Source organism: Rhinoraja longicauda, chromosome 1 (genome assembly GCF_053455715.1).
Source record: "Rhinoraja longicauda isolate Sanriku21f chromosome 1, sRhiLon1.1, whole genome shotgun sequence".
Lineage (NCBI taxonomy): Eukaryota > Metazoa > Chordata > Chondrichthyes > Rajiformes > Arhynchobatidae > Rhinoraja > Rhinoraja longicauda.
Window position 1 is genome coordinate 704,735 of NC_135953.1, and position 19,546 is coordinate 724,280.

General features: G+C 63.1%; 1 protein-coding gene across 1 annotated transcript; it reads left to right on the plus strand.

Annotated features, from left to right (window-relative positions):
• Positions 1 to 3,865: 3,865 nt before the first annotated feature.
• On the plus strand, positions 3,866 to 19,112 carry LOC144598246 (putative carboxypeptidase X1). Its single transcript, XM_078408154.1, has 10 exons — positions 3,866 to 3,895; positions 4,067 to 4,217; positions 4,922 to 5,004; positions 7,943 to 8,066; positions 8,455 to 8,651; positions 9,049 to 9,228; positions 13,029 to 13,326; positions 13,957 to 14,096; positions 17,362 to 17,461; positions 18,760 to 19,112. The coding sequence occupies exons 1-10, from the start codon at positions 3,866 to 3,868 to the stop codon at positions 19,110 to 19,112; spliced, it is 1,656 nt and encodes a 551-aa protein (XP_078264280.1).
• Positions 19,113 to 19,546: the final 434 nt, after the last annotated feature.

A 19,546-nucleotide genomic window follows, 5' to 3' on the forward strand; every position in this document is an offset into this window, starting at 1 on the left:
TCCTATCCAAGGTTACATGTCCTATCAAAAGACAGACAGGTGGCCAGAGGGGGTGGAGTAGCTCTGTGTAAGGAATAAAATTCAGTCCTTGGCAAATGGTGACATAGTATCAGAAGATGTAAAATCCTTGTGGGTAGAGCTGGGGGAACTGCAAGGGTAAAAATACTCTAATGGAGTTATTCACAGGCCCCAGAACAGTAGGCAAGAAGTGCAAGTTACATCAGGAGATACATTGGCATGTGAGGAAGGCAATATTACAGTGGTCAAGGGAGATTTCAATAAGTTAGGTGGACTGGGAAAATTGAGTTGGTACTGGACCCCAAGAGAGGGAATTTGTACAGTGCCTCTGAGCAGCTTGTACTGAAGCCTACCAGGGAAAAGGCTATTCTGGATTTGGTATTGTGTAATGAACCGTATTTGATAAGGGAACTCAAGGTAAAGGAACCACTAGGGAGGTAGTGACCACAACATGATAAGTGTTAATCTGCAATTTGAGAGGGAGAAGGTGAAATCGGATGTGTCGATGTTGCAGTTGGGCAAAGGGCACTACAGAGCTGGCAAAAGTTGACTGGATAGATGGAACAGCAATGGCAGGAATTTCTGGGAATAATCCAGAAGATGCAGGATCTTTTCATTCCAAAGAGGAGGAAAGATTCTAGGGGGAGAAAGAGGCGACTGTGGCTGATGAGGGGAAGTCAAGGACAGTAAAAACTAAACGAGAATTGGTACACGGGAGGGTTTAAAGGAGATTGGCAGGGGGCTGGGATCTCGTGCAGGACGTGAGAGGCTAGAAGCTGGTATGGAGAGTGATGTGGGAAGGGAGAATAGGCAGGTGAAAGGCAGAGAGCGAGGAAGGAGGGTTGGTTTAAACTGCTGTTATTTTAATGCAAGGGGCTAGATGGGTAATGCAGATGAGCTTAGGGCATGGATAGGCACAAGCAACTGGACGTTGTAGCCATGACAGAAAGCTGGTTAAGGGAGGGGCAGGACTGGCAGCTCAATGTTCTGGGGTACAGGAGCTTCAGGAGAGGCAGGGGTGAGGGACAAAGAGGAGGGGGGGCTGCATTGTTGGTTAAGGAGGATGTCATGGCAGTGTTCAGAGGTGACATTATGGACGGTTCATCTAGTGAGGCTCTATGGGTGGAGCTGAGGAACAAGAAAGGGGTGATACCTTGTTGGGGGTGAACTACAGACCCCCGAATAGTCAACGGGAATTGGAACAAATGTGCCGTGAGATTGCAGGCAGCTGCAGGTCAAATAAGGTTGTTATAGTCGGGGGATTATAACTTTCCCAATATAGACTGGGAAACATCATTGTGTGAAGGATTCAGATGGGGTGCAATTCCTCAAAAGTGTTCAGGAGAGTTTTCTCCAGCAGCATGTGGAGGTTCACACGTGAGGGCAACGCTGGATCTAGTATTGGGGAATTGGGAAGGGCAAGTTAATGAGTGTGTGTGGAGGAGCCTTTTGGGACCAGTGACCACAGTTCGTTTAGGTTTAAGATACTTACGGATCGGGACGGAGAGGGTCCACGTGTTAAAATGCCCAACTGGGGTAAGGCAACTGTGGGGGTGGGAGAGAAGGGCTCGCTCAAGTTGCCTGGAGCAGGTTATTAGAGGGGAAAGGAACAGAAGATCAGGGGATGGTCTTGGCATCATGTTCAGCATGGGCATTATGGGCCGAAGGGCCTGTTCCTGTACTGTTCTAATGGTGGCAGGGTAAGCCAGCACAAGGACCCATCGTCACGGCTGACCCATGTGAATGTGATGCAGGATGACCTACCTCTAGCACCAGCTCTTCTGTGTAAGTCCCCCCATCTGCCCTCTCTTCCCAGAAGTGTTTACTTCCTGCTCTGATTTCTCAGAATTACAGCCCCCTGCGTGTCCTGTGGAGATTATTGGGGAACAATCTGAGGGACAGGGTGAATGAATACTTCGACAGGCAGGATCTAACTGTGGATTAAACAGTGCTGGAGGCACTCAGAGGGTCAGGTAGTACTGGACTGCATCAGTATGAAGAGGGGTCACGACTAGGGTTGCCAAGGCCCGTGTTAGCCGAGACATCACGTATTTTGGGCTAAATTTGGTTTGTCCCGTACGGGACCGCCCTTGTCCCGTATTAGGCCCCATGGGCTGCTGTAGTCCGGACGCTGTAGGCCCCGGACGCTGTAGGCCCGGACGCTGTAAGCCCAGGTAGGTGCTGCTGTAGGCCTGCGACAGTGTAGGCCCGGACAGTGTAGGCCCGGACAGTGTAGGCCCGGACGCTGTAGGCCCCGAATGCATGTAGGCCCGGACAATGTAGGCCCAGACAGTGTAGGCCCGGACAGTGTAGGCCCGGACAGTGTAGGCCCGGACAATTTTGGCCGGACAGTGTAGGCCCGGACAGTGTAGCCCAGACAGTGTAGGCCCGGACAGTGTAGGCCGGACAGTGTAGGTCTGGACAGTGTAGGCCCGGAGGCTCGGGCGCAGCCTAACGGAGGTTGTGTAGCAACCTGCCTCCCGGCCCGGTCGGCCGCCATTGGTGGAGCGGGGCACGTGGCCCTGGCTGGGAGAGGTCACGTGGGGCCCGGGGCTGTGACGTCACCTTGTCCTGTATTTGGGAGGGAAGATAGTTGGCGCCCCTAGTCCTGACCCATAATGCAGGTGGTCCATTCCCTCAACAGATGTTGGCTGAGCAGTGGGTTCCTCCAGCACTTTGTGCTTTTCTCCATGATGCAGCACCTGCAGCTCCACAGATTGGCGGCAGGCTGTGTTAGTCAGTGCGGTGCTAGAACCTCACTGGCCGTGGGCTTAATGTATGTGGGGCTGTCTGCTGAGAGTAGGCCCCTACGGCCCCATCTAGCCCATCTAGCCCATCTAGCCCATGCCGACATACGTGCCCCATCTACACGAGTCCACCTGCCCACGTTTGGTCCATATTCTCTAAACCTGCCCAAATGTTCCTTTACAAGTTGTGATAGTCCTGCCTCAACCATCTCCTCTGGCAGCTCGTTCTATTCACCCACCACCCTCTGTGTCAAACAATTACCTCTTCAGGGTTCCTATTAAATCTTCCCTCCTCACCTTAAATCTATGTCCTCTGGTTCTCGATTCATCTGTCCTCATGATTTTATGCTCCTCTATAAGATCACCCCTCATCCTCCTGCGCTCCAAGGAATAAAGGCTTAGCCTGCTCAACCTCTCCCTGTAGCTCAGGCCCTCAGGTCCTGGCAACATCCCTCGTAAACCTTCTCTCCACTGTTTCCAGTTTAACAACATCCCTCCTGCAGCAAAGTTGAACACAATACTTCAAATGCGGCCTCACCACCGACATGCACAACTGTAGTACAACCTCACAACTATACTCCATACTCTGACTGATGAGGGCCAAACAGCAAACTATGCACCTGCACTCCTAGACCCCTCTGCTCTACAACACCCCCCATGGCCCTGCCATTCACTCCTAGACCCCTCTGCTCTACAACACCCCCCATGGCCCTGCCATTCACTCCTAGACCCCCTCTGCTCTACAACACCCCCCCATGGCCCTGCCATTCACTCCTAGACCTCTCTGTCTACAACACCCCCCATGGCCCTGCCATTCACTCCTAGACCCCTCTGCTCTTACAACACTCCCCATGGCCCTGCCATTCACTGTGTAGACCCTCTGCTCTACAACACCCCCCATGGCCCTGCCATTCACTGTGTAGACCCCTCTGCTCTACAACACTCCCCATGGCCCTGCCATTCACTCCTAGACCCCTCTGCTCTACAACACTCCCCATCCTTCCTGTAATGGGGGTGACCCACAACTGCACACAACACTCCACATGCAGACCGCCCAAAGTCCCACAGAGCTGCAGCGTGAAGGTGCACATGCTTACGGCATGTGGGTCCATGGTTGCCGTGTGCTTACCGTGTGTAGATCCATGTACTTGCCATGTGCTTGCTGTGTGCTTGCCGTGTAGGTCCGTGTACTTGCCGTGTATGTATGTGCTTGCCGTGTAGGCCGGCGCGCTTGCCGTGTAGGTCCGTGTGCTTGCCGTGTGCTGCCCATGCACTAACCGGCCTGGTTCTGCTCCCTGCAGGTTTTCCGCTGCAACAGTGACGCGGAGACGCCCGTGTGTGTGGAGCTGCCGGAGCCGGTGGTGGCACGGTACGTCCGCATCAACCCCCAGGCCTGGTACCCCAACGGCACCCTGTGCCTCCGAGCAGAGGTACTGGGCTGTGGGCTGCCAGGTATGTAGCCCCTCCCTGAACCCCGACTCCCCCCGAACCCCGACTCCCCCCGAACCCGACTCCCCCGAACACTAACCCCAAACCCCAACCCCTCCCTGAACCCCGACTCCCCCCGAACCCCGACTCCCCCCGAACCCCGACTCCCCTGAACACTAACCCCCAAACCCCAACCCCTCCCTGAACCCCGACTCCCCCGAACCCCGACTCCCCCGAACACCGACTCCCCCGAACCCCAACCCCCCGACCCCAACCTCTCCTGAACCCCGACTCCCCCGAACCCCGACTCCCCGAACCCCGACTCCCCCGAAGCCCAACCCCGACTCCCCCGAAGCCCAACACCCACCCCTGGTACCCCAACGGCACCATGTGCCTCCGCGCAGAGGTACTGGGGTGTGGGCTGCCCGGTACGTAGCCCCCCCGAACCCCGACTCCCCCCAAACCCCGAGACCCCCTGAACCCCGACCCCTGAACCCCACCCCCCACCCTGAACCCCAACACCCCATTCTGAACCCCAACCCCCCACCCCACCCTGAACCCCAACCCCCCCCCCCCCCCACCCTGACCCTGGACCCTCACCCCCTGACACCTGGTACCCCAACGGCACCGTGTGTCTATGTACCGAGTAGCACCGTACGGCCCCCGAACCCCCTCCCTCCCGTCCCTCACCCCGACCTGACCCCCCTTCACCCCTCCTCCCCCCACAGGCCCGGACCGCTACTGGAGGCCGGCACGATCCAGCACCGACCACCTCGACTTCCGCCACCATGACTACCAGCAGCTGAGAGAGGTCAGTGTTACCCCCCCCCAACACAGCCCCCCCCAACACAGCCCCCCCAACACAGCCCCCCCCACACAGCCCCCCCCCAACACAGCCCCCCCAACACAGCCCCCCCAACACAGCCCCCCCCAACACAGCCCCCCCCCAACACAGCCCCCCCAACACAGCCACCCCCCAACACAGCCCCCCAACACAGCCGCCCCAACACAGCCCCCCCAACACAGCCCCCCCCCAACACAGCCCCCCCCCCAACACAGCCCCCCCCCAACACAGCCCCCCCCCAACACAGCCCCCCCCAACACAGCCCCCCCCAACACAGCCCCCACCCAACACAGCCCCCCCAACACAGCCCCCCCCACACAGCCCCCCCAACACCGCCCCCCCCCACACAGCCCCCCCAACATAGCCCCCCCCACACAGCCCCCCCCACACAGCCCCCCCAACACAGCCCCCCCACACAGCCCCCCCATCACAGCCCCCCAACACAGACCCCCCCCAACACAGCCCCCCACACAGCCCCAAACACAGCCCCCCCCCAACACAGCCCCCCCAACACAGCCCCCCCCAACACAGCCCCCCCACACAGCCCCCCCCCCAACACAGCCCCCCCAACACAGCCCCCCCAACACAGCCCCCCCAACACAGCCCACCCCCAACACAGCCCCCCCAACACAGCCCACACAGCACAGCCCCCCCAACACAGCCCACCCAGCACAGCCCCCCCAACACAGCCCCCCCACACAGCCCCCCAACACAGCCCCCCCAACACAGCCCCCCCAACACAGCCCCCCCAACACAGCCCCCCCCCCAACACAGCCCCCCCCCACACAGCCCCCCCCAACACAGCCCCCCCCCAACACAGCCCCCCCAACACAGACCCCCAACACAGCCCCCCCAACACAGCCCCCCCCCCAACACAGCCCCCCCCAACACAGCCCCCCCCCAACACAGCCCCCCCCAACACAGCCCCCCCCAACACAGCCCCCCCCCCAACACAGCCCCCCCCAACACAGCCCCCCCAACAAAGCCCCCCCAACACAGCCCCCCCCCAACACCGCCCCCCCCCCACACAGCCCCCCCAACATAGCCCCCCCCACACAGCCCCCCCAACACAGCCCCCCCACACAGCCCCCCCATCACAGCCCCCCAACACAGATCCCCCCAACACAGCCCCCCCACACAGCCCCCCCACACAGCCCCCAACACAGCCCCCCCAACACACCCCCCCCCCACACAGCCCCCCCCACACAGCCCCCCCCCAACACAGCCCCCCCCAACACAGCCCACCCCCAACACAGCCCCCCCCAACACAGCCCACCCCCAACACAGCCCCCCCCAACACAGCCCCCCCAACACAGCCCACACAGCACAGCCCCCCCAACACAGCCCCCCCCAACACAGCCCCCCCCCAACACAGCCCACCCAGCACAGCCCCCCCCAACACAGCCCCCCCAACACAGCCCCCCAACACAGCCCCCCAACACAGCCCCCCCAACACAGCCCCCCCAACACAGCCTGCCCCAACACAGCCCCCCCAACACAGCCCCCCCCCAACACAGCCCCCCCCACACAGCCCCCCGCCACACAGCCCCCCCAACGCAGCCCCCCACACAGCCCCCCCAACACAGCCCCCCCCCAACACAGCCCCCCCCAACACAGCCCCCCCAACACAGCCCCCCCCAACACAGCCCCCCCCAACACAGCCCCCCCCACACAGCCCCCCCACACAGACCTCCCCCCAACACAGACCACCCCCAACACAGCCCACCCCAACACAGCCCCCCCCCACACAGCCCCCCAACACAGCCCCCCCCACACAGCCCCCCCCCCACACAGCCCCCCCAACACAGCCCCCCCCACACAGACCCCCCCCAACACAGACCACCCCCAACACAGCCCACCCCCAACACAGCCCCACCACCCCCCCCAACACAGCCCCCCCCCCCCACACAGCCACCCCACACAACCCCCCCCCCCAACACAACCCCCCCCACACAGGCCCCCCCACACAGCCCCCCCCACCCCCCCCCCCCAACACAGCCCCCCCACCCCCCCCCACCACAGCCCCCCCAACACAGCCCACCCCCCTCCCCCCCCCAACACAGCCCACCCCCTCCCCCCCCAACGCAGCCCCCCCAGCACAGCCCCCCCAACACAGCCCCCCCCAACACAGCCCCCCCCAACACAGCCCCCCCCAATACAGCCCCCCCCCCACACAGCCCCCCCCAACACAGACCCCCCCAACACAGCCCCCCCCAACACAGCCCCCCTCCACACAGCCCCCCCAACACAACCCCCCCAACACAGCCCCCCACCCCAACCCACCCCCCCAACATAGCCCCCCCAACACAGCCCCCCCCAACATAGCCCCCCCCAACACAGCCCCCTCCCACACAGCCCCCCCAACACAGCCCCCCCCAACACAGCCCCCCAACACAGCCCCCCACCTCCACCCCCACCCCACCAACAGCCCCCCACCCCCTACACTCCCTACTCCCTACTCCCACCACTTCCCTACCCCCCTCCACTCCCCACCCCCTCCCCATCTTCCCCCTTCTCCCCTCTTTCGACACTGTGCTCTGTCTCCAGGTGATGTGGGCAGACAGGAAGCTACCCAACATCCCCCCTCCACTTCCTGAGTCCCAACATTGGTGTGTCCGCACCCCCTCTGCCCCCCCCTCTCCCCCTCTGCCCCCCCCTCTGCCCCCCACTCCCTCGCTGTCCCTCCTGAAGCCGTGTGTATACAGGTGATGTGGGGGGTGAGGAAGCGGTACCCCCCTCTCTCTGTCTCTGTACCCCCTCTCTCTGTCTCTGTACCCCCTCTCTCTGTCTCTGTACCCCCTCTCCGTGTGTATACAGGTGATGCGGGGGGTGCGGAAGCTGTACCCCCTCTCTGTCTCTGTACCCCCTCTCTCTGTCTCTGTACCCCCTCTCCGTGTGTGTGCAGGTGATGCGGGGGGTGCGGAAGCTCTGCCCCAAGATTACCCGCTCGTACAGCATTGGGAAGAGTTACCAGGGGCTCAAACTCTACGTGATGGAAATCTCCGACAACCCTGGAGTCCACGAGCTGGGTGAGCGTGTAACACGGGTACAGGCGTGTAACACGGGTACAGGCGTGCAACAGGGGTGTGTGGGTGTGTGGGGGTGGGGGTGTTGGGGGGTCGGGTGTTTGGGGGTGTGGGGGTGTGGGGGTTTGTGGGGGTGTGGGGGTGGGTGTGGGGGTGTTGGGGGGTCGGGTGTTTGGGGGTGTGGGGGTGGGGGTGTGTGGGTGTTTGGGGGTGTGGAGGTGGGTGTGGGGTCGGGTGTTTGGGAGTGTGGGGGTTTGTGGGGGTGGGGGTGTGGGGGTGGGTGTGGGGGTGTTGGGGGGTCGGGTGTTTGGGGGTGTGGGGGTGTGGGTGTGGGGGTGTGGGGGTCGGGTGTTTGGGGGTGTGGGGGTTCTCACTGTGTGCTGTGTTACAGGGGAGCCAGAGTTCCGGTACGTGGCGGGCATGCATGGTAACGAGGTGGTGGGCCGGGAGATGCTGATCCTGCTGATGGAGTATCTGTGCCGGGAATATCGGCGCGGGAACGCCCGCGTGCAGCGGCTGGTGAACGGGACTCGCATCCACCTGCTGCCCTCCATGAACCCCGATGGGTATCAGATGGCCCACCGCCTGGTGGGTGGGGGCACGGGGGGGGGGGGGGTGTGGGGGGGGGCGGCGAGAGGGGTGGTGGGGGGGAGTGGGGGTGGGGGGGGTGTGTGGGGGTGAGGGGGGTGTGGGGGTGGGGGGGGTGGGGGGGGTGTGTGAGGGGTGGGGGGGTGTGGGGGGGGTGTGTGGGGGTGGGGGGGGGGTGTGTGAGGGGTGGGGGGGTGTGGGGGGGGCGAGCGGGGCGGTGGGGGGGGAGTGGGGGTGGGGCGGTGTGTGAGGGTGTGTGGGGGGGTGTGTGGGGGGGGAGTGGGGCGGGGTGTGGGGGTGAGGGGTGGGGGTGGGTGGGTGTGAGGGGTGGGGGGGTGTGGGGGGGGAGTGGGGGTCTCGGGGTCCTGTCTGAGGGTGACCACTGTCTCTGTCCCAGGGCTCGGAGCTGTCGGGCTGGACGTCCGGCCGCTGGACAATGCAGGGGCTTGACCTGAACCACAACTTTGCTGATCTATCGTCCATCCTGTGGGACGCGGAGCAGCGGCCTGAGGGTCGGGGCCGGACCCCCAACCACCACATCCCCATCCCCCCCTACTACCGCTGGCCCAACGTCACCGTGAGTGGCCGCCCGTGCCCACCGCCAATGGGGGAGGGAGAGGGGGAATGGGGGAGGGGTGGGGACCCGTCAGGGGACAGTGGGGTTGGGTGATGGGGGGGAGGGTGATGGGGGGGAGGGTGATGGGGGGTGGGTGATGGGGGGGAGGGTGATGGGGAGGTGGGTGATGGGGGGTGGGTGATGGGGGGGGAGGGTGATGGGGGGGAGGGTGATGGGGGGTGGGTGATGGGGGGGAGGGTGATGGGGGGTGGGTGATGGGGGGAGGGTGATGGGGAGGGTGATGGGGGAGGGTGATGGAGGGTGGGTGAAGGTGTGGGTGATGGGGAGGGTGATGGGGAGAGTGATGGGGGGAGGGTGATGGGGGGGAGGGTGATGGGGGGGAGGGTGATGGGGGGGAGGGTGATGGGGGGTGGGTGATGGGGGGGAGGGGGAGTGACCGGGAGGTGGGGTCCAGACTATCGTTGTGGCGTGTGGGAGGGGGCTGCCTGTTTGAGGTGGGGCACCATCGCTCAGAGGGGCAGGTGAAGTCGGGCAGCCTGGGGTGGACATTGGGAAGATGTTTGTGGTTTCTGGCAACAACTTGGATTGGCACCTAGAAGCCGTCAAACATTGCAGCAGGATCTGGATCGATTGGCCAGGTGGGCGGAGGAATGGTTGATGGAATTTAATACACAAAAGTGTGAGGTGGTGCATTTTGGGACGTCGATCAAGGGCAGGACCTACACAGTAAATGGTAGGTCGCTGGGATGTGTTGTAGCGCAGAGGGATCTAGGAGTGCAGGTGCATGGTTCCTTGAAGGTTGAATCACAGGTAGATAAGTTGGTCAAAAAGGCTTTTGGCTCTTTGGCCTTCATCAGTCAGAGTATTGAGTGTAGAAGTTGGGAGGTCATGTTGCAGTTGTATAAGACGTTGGTGAGACCGCATTTAGAATATTGTGTTCAGTTCTGGGCACCGTGTTATAGGAGAGATATTGTCAAGCTTGAAAGGGTTCAGAAAAGATTTACGAGGATGTGAGCTACAGGGAGAGGTTGAGTAGGCTGGGTCTCTATTCCATGGAGCGCAGGAGGATGAGGGAGATCTTATAGAGGTGTACAACATCATGAGAGGAATAGATTGGGTAGATGCACAGAGTCTCTTGCCCAGAGTAGGGGAATCGAGGACTAGAGGACATAGGTTCAAGGTGAAGGGGAAAAGATTGAATAGGAATCCGAGGCTCATTTAGTTCCTGGTCCACTCATCCCTTCCCACCCTCCCCACCCCCTCCCCAGGCACCTTCCCCTGCAACCGCAGGAGATGTAACACCTGACCCCATGCCTCCCCCCCCACCTCCATCCAGGGACCCCAGCACACCTTCCAGGTGAGGCAGACGTTCACCTGCACCTCCTCCACCCTCGTCTACTGCATCCGCTGTTCCCAATGTATCATTAGCAAACTTGCTAATCTTGCCCTGTTCTCATCCATATCATTAATGTAGATGACAAACAGTAACTGGCCCAGCACTGAACCCTGAGGCACACCACTAGTCACAGGCCTCCAGTCTGAGAAACAACCTTCCACCGTTACCCTCTGCTTCCTTCCATGGAGCCAGTTTGCTATCCATTCAGCGATCTCTCCTTGGATCCCAGGCGATCTAACCTTCCAGAGCAGCCTACCATGCGGAACCTTGTCGAACCCCTTACTGAGGTCAATGTGTACGTCCACACCTCTGCCCTCCAACCGTTCTGTGTGACTGACTGCGGTGGATGTTGGATGGGAAGCGTGACGGCATTGCGTGTAGCATGTTGCGTGTTGCAACGCGAGTCAGAGTGATACAGTGTGGGAACAGGCCCTTCATAGAGTCACAGAGTGACACAGTGTGGAAACAGGCCCTTCATAGAGTCACAGAGTGATATAGTGTGGAAACAAGCCCTTCGGCCCTTCTTGCCCACACTGGCCAACAATGTCCCAGCTGCACTATTCCCACCTGCCTGCGTTTGGTCCCTTTCCCTCCAAACCTGTCCTATTTATGTACCTGTTTAACTGTTTCTTAATGGAATAGTCCCAGCTTCAACTACTTCCTCTGGCAGCTCGTTCCATACACCCACCACCCTCTGTGTGAAAAGGTTACCCCTTGGATTCCTGTTTAATCTTTTCCCCTTCACCTTGGACCTATGTCCTCTGGTCCTCGATTCCCCTACTCTGGGCAAGAGACTCTGTGCATCTACCCGATCTATTCCCCTCACGATGTTGTACACCTCTATAAGATCTCCCCTCATCCTCCTGCGCTCCATGGAATAGAGGCCCAGGCTGCTCAACCTCTCCCTGTAGCTCACACCCTCTAGTTCTGGCAACATCCTCGTAAATCTTCTCTGAACCCTTGCAAGTTTGACAATATCTCTCCTATAACATGGTGCCCAGAGTGCACACAATACCCCATCTTGCTGTGTGGGGGGTGGGGGCGTTAGTACAAGGGGCCACGTGTGTTGTTGTGGGTGCTGCACTGGGCTTTTGTAATCACAAATATTTATTCAAATATTAAAATAATATTTACAAACCAATAAAACCAAAGGGAACGCACTGCGATAACGCACGACAACCAGTAAACCAGCGTACAACTATCTGATGCTCCTTGTCCACGATACAGACCGCCGCTGTGCCCAGCGGTCCCACCAACCCCTGGGACAGCGCGAGGTCCCTCTCTAACCCCACCCGGGCACGGACGGACGTGACCCCGGAGAAGGGGCAGGCGGTCAGCTGGGGCTGAGCCCTCCTACGCCCGGCGCCGTGACTCACGGACGGCCAGCTTCCAGCCCGCAAACATGGCGGCCGGCCGGCGAGTCTGTGAACCAACCGCGAGAGAAACAGGGCCCCGTGGAGAGGGGCAGCATCCCTGCGTACACGGACCCCCACCGGGGCTGCCCTGCACTGTGGGGTGCGGTGCTGAGTTGGCATGCGGCGATGCTGTGTGATGCAGCATATGTGATGCATCGGGCTGCACTGATGCAGTGGGTAATGCACTGACTTACTGTGCTGATGGGGGTGTGTAATGCACTGGCACCGTGTGTAATGCACTGGTGCCGTGTGTAATGACCTGGTGCCGTGTGTGATGCACTGGTGCTGTGTGTGATGACCTGGTGCCGTGTTTAATGCGCAGGTGCTGTGTGTGATGACCTGGTGCCGTGTGTGATGCACTGGTGCTGTGTGTGATGCACTGGTGCCGTGTGTAATGGCCTGGTGTCGTGTGTGATGCACTGGTGCCGTGTGTGATGCGCTGGTGCCATGTTTAATGCGCAGGTGTGTGTAATGCATTGGCGCTGTGTGTAATGCGCGGGTGCTGTATGTAATGCGCTGGTGCCGTGTGGGATGCACTGGTGCCTTGTGCGATGCACTGGTGCCGTGTGTAATGCGCTGGTGCCATGTGTGATGCACTGGTTCAGTGTGTAATGCACTGGTGCTGTGTGTTATGCGCTGGTGCTGTGTAATGCACAGGTGCAGTGTGTAATGCACTGGTGCTGTGTGTAATGCACGGGTGCTGTGTGTAATGTGCTGGTGCTGTGTGTAATGTGCTGGTGCAGTTTGTAATGCACCGGTGCCATGTTCAATGCACGGGTGCTGTGTGTAATGCAGTGGTGCTGTGTGTAATGCGCTGGTGCTGTGTGTAATGCACTGGTGCCGTGTGTAATGCATTGGTGCTGTGTGCAATGAGCTGGTGCTGTTTGTAATGAGCTGGTGCTGTGTGTAATGCACTGATGTCGTGTGTAATGCACTGGTGCCGTGTTTAATGCACTGGTGCTGTGTCTAATGCATGGTTGCTGCTGCAGGTAGCCCCGGAGACGTGGGCGGTGATAAACTGGATGAAGAAGATCCCGTTTGTGCTGAGTGCCAACCTGCACGGGGGTGAGCTGGTGGTCTGTTACCCATACGACCAGGGCCGGGACTGGAGTGTGGACTTCCAGCCCAGCCCCACGCCCGACGAGGACGTCTTCCGCTGGCTGTCGTTGGTGTACGCGTCCAGCCACCGCACCATGGCGCAGTACGACCGGCGCATCTGCCACACCCACAACTTCATGCAACGCAGCAACGTCATCAACGGAGCCCACTGGCACAGCATGACCGGCAGTGAGTGGCTCAGACACGCAGACGTGCAGACATGCAGCTGTCAGACGCGCAGACAGGTAGACACGCAGCCAGGCAGACATGCAGCCAGGCAGACATGCAGCTGCTCAGACGCGCAGACAAGCAGCCAGGCAGATGTGCAGACAGGCAGCTGCTCAGACGCACAGCCAGACAGACGTGCAGACATGCAGCTGCTCAAACGCGCAGACACACAGCCAGGCAGACGCGCATTCAGGCAGATGTGCAGACACGCGGCTGATCAGATGTGCAGACATGCAGCTGCTCAGACGCGCAGCCAGGCAGCCACGCAGCTGTGCAGTCGGGTGTCCAGCACAGAAAGGCAGCCTTGCAGCCGCTGTGTCAGGCAGCGTCGCAACTCCTAACCCTTTCAGCGTCAGAGACATTCCCGCACACAAGCATGCAGCAACACCCATGCAGCTCTCACCCATGCAGTCGCAGCGCCAGGCCTGCACACACCCACGCAGCTCCTGGGGGTGGGGATGAAGGGGGCAGGAGGTGGGCATGCTCCCATGCAGTCGCAGCGCCAGGCCTGCACACACCCACGCAGCTCCTGGGGGTGGGGATGAAGGGGGCAGGAGGTGGGCATGCTCCCATGCAGTCGTTGTGTTTCAGGCATGAATGACTTCAGCTACCTGCACACCAACTGCTTTGAGGTGACGGTGGAGCTGAGCTGTGACAAGTTCCCCCACCAGAGCCAGCTGCCCGGCGAGTGGGAGGATAACCGTGAGGCCCTGCTCATGTACATGGAGCAGGTACCGCCCCGAACACTGGCCCCCCAAACCCCCCACCCCGGCCCCCCAAACCCCAGCCCCCCAAACCATGGCCCCCCGGGCCCCCCAAACCCTGGCCCCTCAAACCCCAGCCCCCGGCCACCCAAACCCGGCCCCCCAAACCCCAGCCCCCCAAACCCCAGCCCCCCAAACCCCAGCCCCCAGCCACCCAAACCCTGGCCCCCCAAACCCCAGCCCCCGAACCCCGCACCCTGGCCCCCCAAACCCCAGCCCCCCAAACCCCGGCCCCCCAAACCCAGGCCCCCCAAACCCCGGCCCCCCAAACCCCAGCCCCCCAAACCCTGGCCCCCCAAACCCCAGCCCCCGAACCCCGCACCCTGGCCCCCCAAACCCCAGCCCCCCAAACCCCAGCCCCCCAAACCCCGGCCCCCCAAACCCTGGCCCCCCAAACCCCGGCCCCCCAAACCCCGGCACCCAAACCCTGGCCCCCCAAACCCCAGCCCCCGAACCCGGCCCCCAAACCCCGGCCCCCCAAACCCCAGCCCCCGGCCCCCCAAACCCTGGCCCCTGAACCCCCACCCCCGAACCCCCCACTCCGGCCCCCCAATCCCCGCCCCCCCAAACCCCGGCCCCGAACCCCATCCCCCGGCCCCCCACCCCCAAATCCCCCACCCCCAAACCCCCCACCCCCGGCCCCCCATCCCCGAAACCCAGCCCCCGGCCCCCACCCCCAAACCCCCCCACCCCCGGCCCCCCATCCCCGAAACCCAGCCCCCGGCCCCCCATCCCCGAACCGCAGCCCCCGGCCCCCCACCCCCGAACCCCCCACCTCGGCCCCCCAAACCCCTGCCCCCCAAACCCCAGCTCCCCAAACCCCAGCCCCCCAAACCCCGGCTCCCCAAACCCCGGCCCCCGAAACCCAGCCCCCGGCCCCCACCCCCGAACCCCCCACCACGGCCCCCCAAACCCCGGCCCCCCAAACCCCGGCCCCCCAAACCCCGGCCCCCAGCCACCCACCCCCGAACCCCCCACCCCGGCCCCCCAAACCCCGGTCCCCAAACCCCGGCCCCCAAACCCTGGCTCCCGAACCCCCCATCCCGGCCCCCCAAACCCCGGCCCCCAAACACCGGCCCCCCAAACCCCAGCCCCCGAACCCCGGCCCCCCACCCCCAAACCCCCCACCCTCGAACCCCACACCCTCGAATCCCCCACTCCGGCCCCCGAACCCCAGCCCCGAACCCCAGACCCCCACCCCTGAACCCGGCCCCCCGAACCCTCCACCCCCGACCCCTCCCCCGAACCCCAGCCCCCGGCCCCCCACCCCCTAACCCCCCACCCCGGCCCCTGAAACCCAGCCCCTGGCCCCCAACCCCCGAACCCCCCACCCCGGCCCCCCAACCCCAGGCCCCCCACCCCCGAACCCCCCCACCCCCCCAAACCCCGGCCCCCGAAACACAGCCCCCGGCCCCCCACCCCCGAACCCCCCACCCCGGCCCCCCGAACCCCGGCCCCCAAACCCCCGGCCCACCACCCCCGAACCCCCCACCCCGGCACCCGAACCCCAGCCCCTGGCCCCCCCGAACCCCCCACCCCGGGCCCCGAACCCCAGCCCCCGGCCCCCAAACCCCGGCCCCTCAAACCCCGGCCCCCGAACCCCCCACCCCGGCCCCCCAAACCCCGGCACCCGAACCCCAGCCCCCGGCCCCCCAAACCCCGGCCCCCAAACCCGTACCCCATCCCCCCAAACCCCCACCCTCGGCCCCCGAACCCCGGCCCCCGGCCCCCCACCCCCGTACCTCCCACCCCTGAACCCCCCAACCCTGAACACCGGTCCCCGAACCCCGGCCCCCCATCCCCGAAACCCAGCCCCCGGCCCCCCACCCCCCCATCCCCGAAACCCAGCCCCCGGCCCCCCATCCCCGAACCGCAGCCCCCGGCCCCCCACCCCCGAACCCCCCACCTCGGCCCCCCAAACCCCTGCCCCCCAAACCCCAGCTCCCCAAACCCCAGCTCCCCAAACCCCGGCCCCCCAAACCCCGGCTCCCCAAACCCGGCCCCCGAAACCCAGCCCCCGGCCCCCCACCCCCGAACCCCCCACCACGGACCCCCAAACCCCGGCCCCCCAAACCCCGGCCCCCAGCCACCCACCCCCGAACCCCCCACCCCGGTCCCCCAAACCCCGGTCCCCAAACCCCGGCCCCCAAACCCTGGCCCCCGAACCCCCCATCCCAGCCCCCGAAACCCCGGCCCCCAAACACCGGCCCCCCAAACCCCGGCCCCCGAACCCCGGCTCCCCACCCCCAAACCCCCCACCCTCGAACCCCACACCCTCGAATCCCCCACTCCGGCCCCCGAACCCCAGCCCCCCACCCCTGAACCCCGAACCCCGGCCCCCGAACCCTCCACCCCTGACCCCACCCCCGAACCCCATCCCCCGGCCCCCCACCCCCTAACCCCCAACCCCCCAAACCCCGGCCCCCGAAACCCAGCCCCTGGCCCCTGGCCCCCAACCCCCGAACCCCCCACCCCGGCCCCCCAACCCCAGCCCCCGGCCCCCCACCCCCGAACCCCCAAACCCCGGCACCCGAAACACAGCCCCCGGCCCCCCACCCCCGAACCCCCCACCCGGCCCCCCGAACCCCGGCCCCCAAACCCCCGGCCCACCACCCCCGAACCCCCCACCCCGGCACCCGAACCCCAGCCCCCAGCCCCCGGCCCCCCACCCCCCCAGAACCCCCCACCCCGGGCCCCGAACCCCAGCCCCCGGCCCCCAAACCCCGGCCCCTCAAACCCCGGCCCCCGAACCCCCCACCCCGACCCCCCAAACCCCGGCACCCGAACCCCAGCCCCCGGCCCCCCAAACCCCGGCCCCCCCGAACCCCAGCCCCCGGCCCCCAAACCCGTACCCCATCCCCCCAAACCCCCACCCTCGGCCCCCGAACCCCGGCCCCCACCCCCGGCCCCCCACCCCCGTACCTCCCACCCCCGAACCCCCAACCCTGAACACCGGTCCCCGAACCCCGGCTCCCCACCCCCAAACCTCGGCCCCCCACCCCCAAACCCCGGCCCCCCGAACCCCGGCCCCACCACAACCCCCCCTCCTGAACCTCGCCACCCTCACCCCCGAACTCCGGTCCCCCACCCCCCGAACTCCACCCCACTGAACCCCCAAACCCCGGCCCCCCACCCCCGAACCCTCCGCCCCGCCTTGACCTCTGCCCCGCCTTGACCTCTGCCCCACCCCATGACCTCTGCCCCGCACATGACCTTTGCCCTGCCCCTACAGGTCCACATGGGGGTAAAGGGCGTGGTGAGGGATCGCCACGGCAACGGCATCGGCGGCGCCGCCATTAGCGTGGACGGGATCGACCACGACGTGCGGGCAGGTGAGGGGTCAGCGCGGGCACCCTGGGTGAAGGGTCACCAGAGGTGAGGGTCAGGGCAGGTCAGGGGTCATCAAGGGAGAGGGGTGGTTGTGGGTCAGGGGTCACCAGGGGTCACCGTGGGTCAGGGGTGGTGACACAGTGTGGAAACAAGCCCTTCATAGTCACAGAGTGATACAGTGTGGAAACAGGCCCTTCGGCCCAACTTGCCCACACGAGCCAACATGTCCCAGCTACACTAGTCCCACCTGCCTGCGCTTGGTCCATATCCCTCCAAACCTGTCCTATCCATGTACCTGTTTAACTGTTTCTTAAACGTTGGGATAGTCCCAGCCTCAACTACCTCCTCTGGCAGCTCGTTCCATACACCCACCACCCTCTGTGTGGGAATGTTACCCCTCGGATTCCTATTAAATATTTTCCTCTTCACATTGAACCTATGTCCTCCGGTCCTCAATTCCCCTACTCTGGGCAAGAGACTCTGTGCATCTACCCAATCTATTCCTCTCATGATTTTGTACACCTCTATAAGATCTCACCTCATAGAAACTTAGAAACATAGAAAATAGGTGTAGGAGTAGGCCATTCGGCCCTTCGAGTCAGCACCGCCATTCATTGTGATCAAGGCTGATTGTCCACAATCAGTAACCCGTGCCTGCCTTCTGCCCATATCCCTTGATTCCACTAGCCCCTAGAGCTCTATCTAACTCTCTCTTAAATTCCACTGCCCTCTGTGGCAGAGAATTCCACAAATTCACAACTCTCTGGGTGAAAAAGTTCCTTCTCACCTCAGTTTTAAATGTCCTCCCCTTTATTCTAAGACTGTGGCCCCTGGTTCTGGACTTCCCCAACATTGGGAACATTTTTCCTGCATCTAGCTTGTCCAGTCCTTATATCATTTTATATGTTTCTATAAGATCCCCTCTCATCCTTCTAAACTCTAGTGAATACAAGCCTAGTCTTTTCAATCTTTCCTCATATGACAGTCCCGCCATCCCAGGGATCAATCTCGTGAACCTACGCTGCACTGCCTCAATTACAAGGATGTCCTTCCTCAAATTAGGAGAACAAAACTATACACAATACTCCAGATGTGGTCTTACCAGGGCCCTGTACAACTGCAGAAGAACCTCTTTACTCCAAAATCCTCTCGTTATGAAGGCCAACATGCCGAGGCAGCGCGAGGTGTAGATGGAGTCAGTGGTGGGGAGTCGGGCTGGTGATGGATTGGGGTGGGATGGTTAGGGTGGGGAATGGTTCTAACACTAACCCCTTGTCTCCCCCCCCCCCCCCCCCCCCAGCTGCAGGCGGGGACTACTGGCGGCTGCTGAACCCGGGCAGCTACAAGGTGACGGCCCGGGCCAAGGGCTTTGCTCCAGCCACCCACACCTGCTTCGTGGGCTATGACCGCCGCCCCACCATCTGCAACTTCGTGCTGAGCCACATGGAGGCGCCAGAGGGCCGGAACCCCATGCGGAGAGGCAAGGGGGCCGAGCGGCGGAGGGCCCGGGGCCAGAGACAGGCGGGGGTCCCGGGCCAGAGACAGGCGGGGGTCCCAGGCGAGAGACGGGTGGGGGTCCGGGGGAGGAGGAGGAGGGCAGGGCCCGACAGCAAGGGCCAGCAGCCTGGGGCTAGCCAGGCCCATGGGCATTAGAGCAGAACTTGGGCAGCTGGACTGTCCCTATAACCGTAACCTCGAATAACCCCCCTCCCCCTAATACCCCTCCACCCAATACCCCCCCCCATACCCCTCCCTCTAATACCCCCCAATACCCCTCCCCTACCTCTAATACCCCCCAATACCCTCCCCATATCCCCCCAATACCCCTCCACCTAATAGCCCCCAATACCCCTCCCCCATCCCCCCAATACCCCTCCACCTAATAGCCCCCAATACCCCTACACCTATCCCCCCCAATACCCCTCCCCCTAATACCCCTCCACCCAATACCCCTCCCCCCTAATACCCCTCCACCCAATACCCTTCCCCTAACACCCCCCAATACCCCTCCCCTACCCCACCCATACCCCTCCCTCTAATACCCCCCAATACCCCTCCCTCTAATACCCCTCCCCTATCCCCCCAAT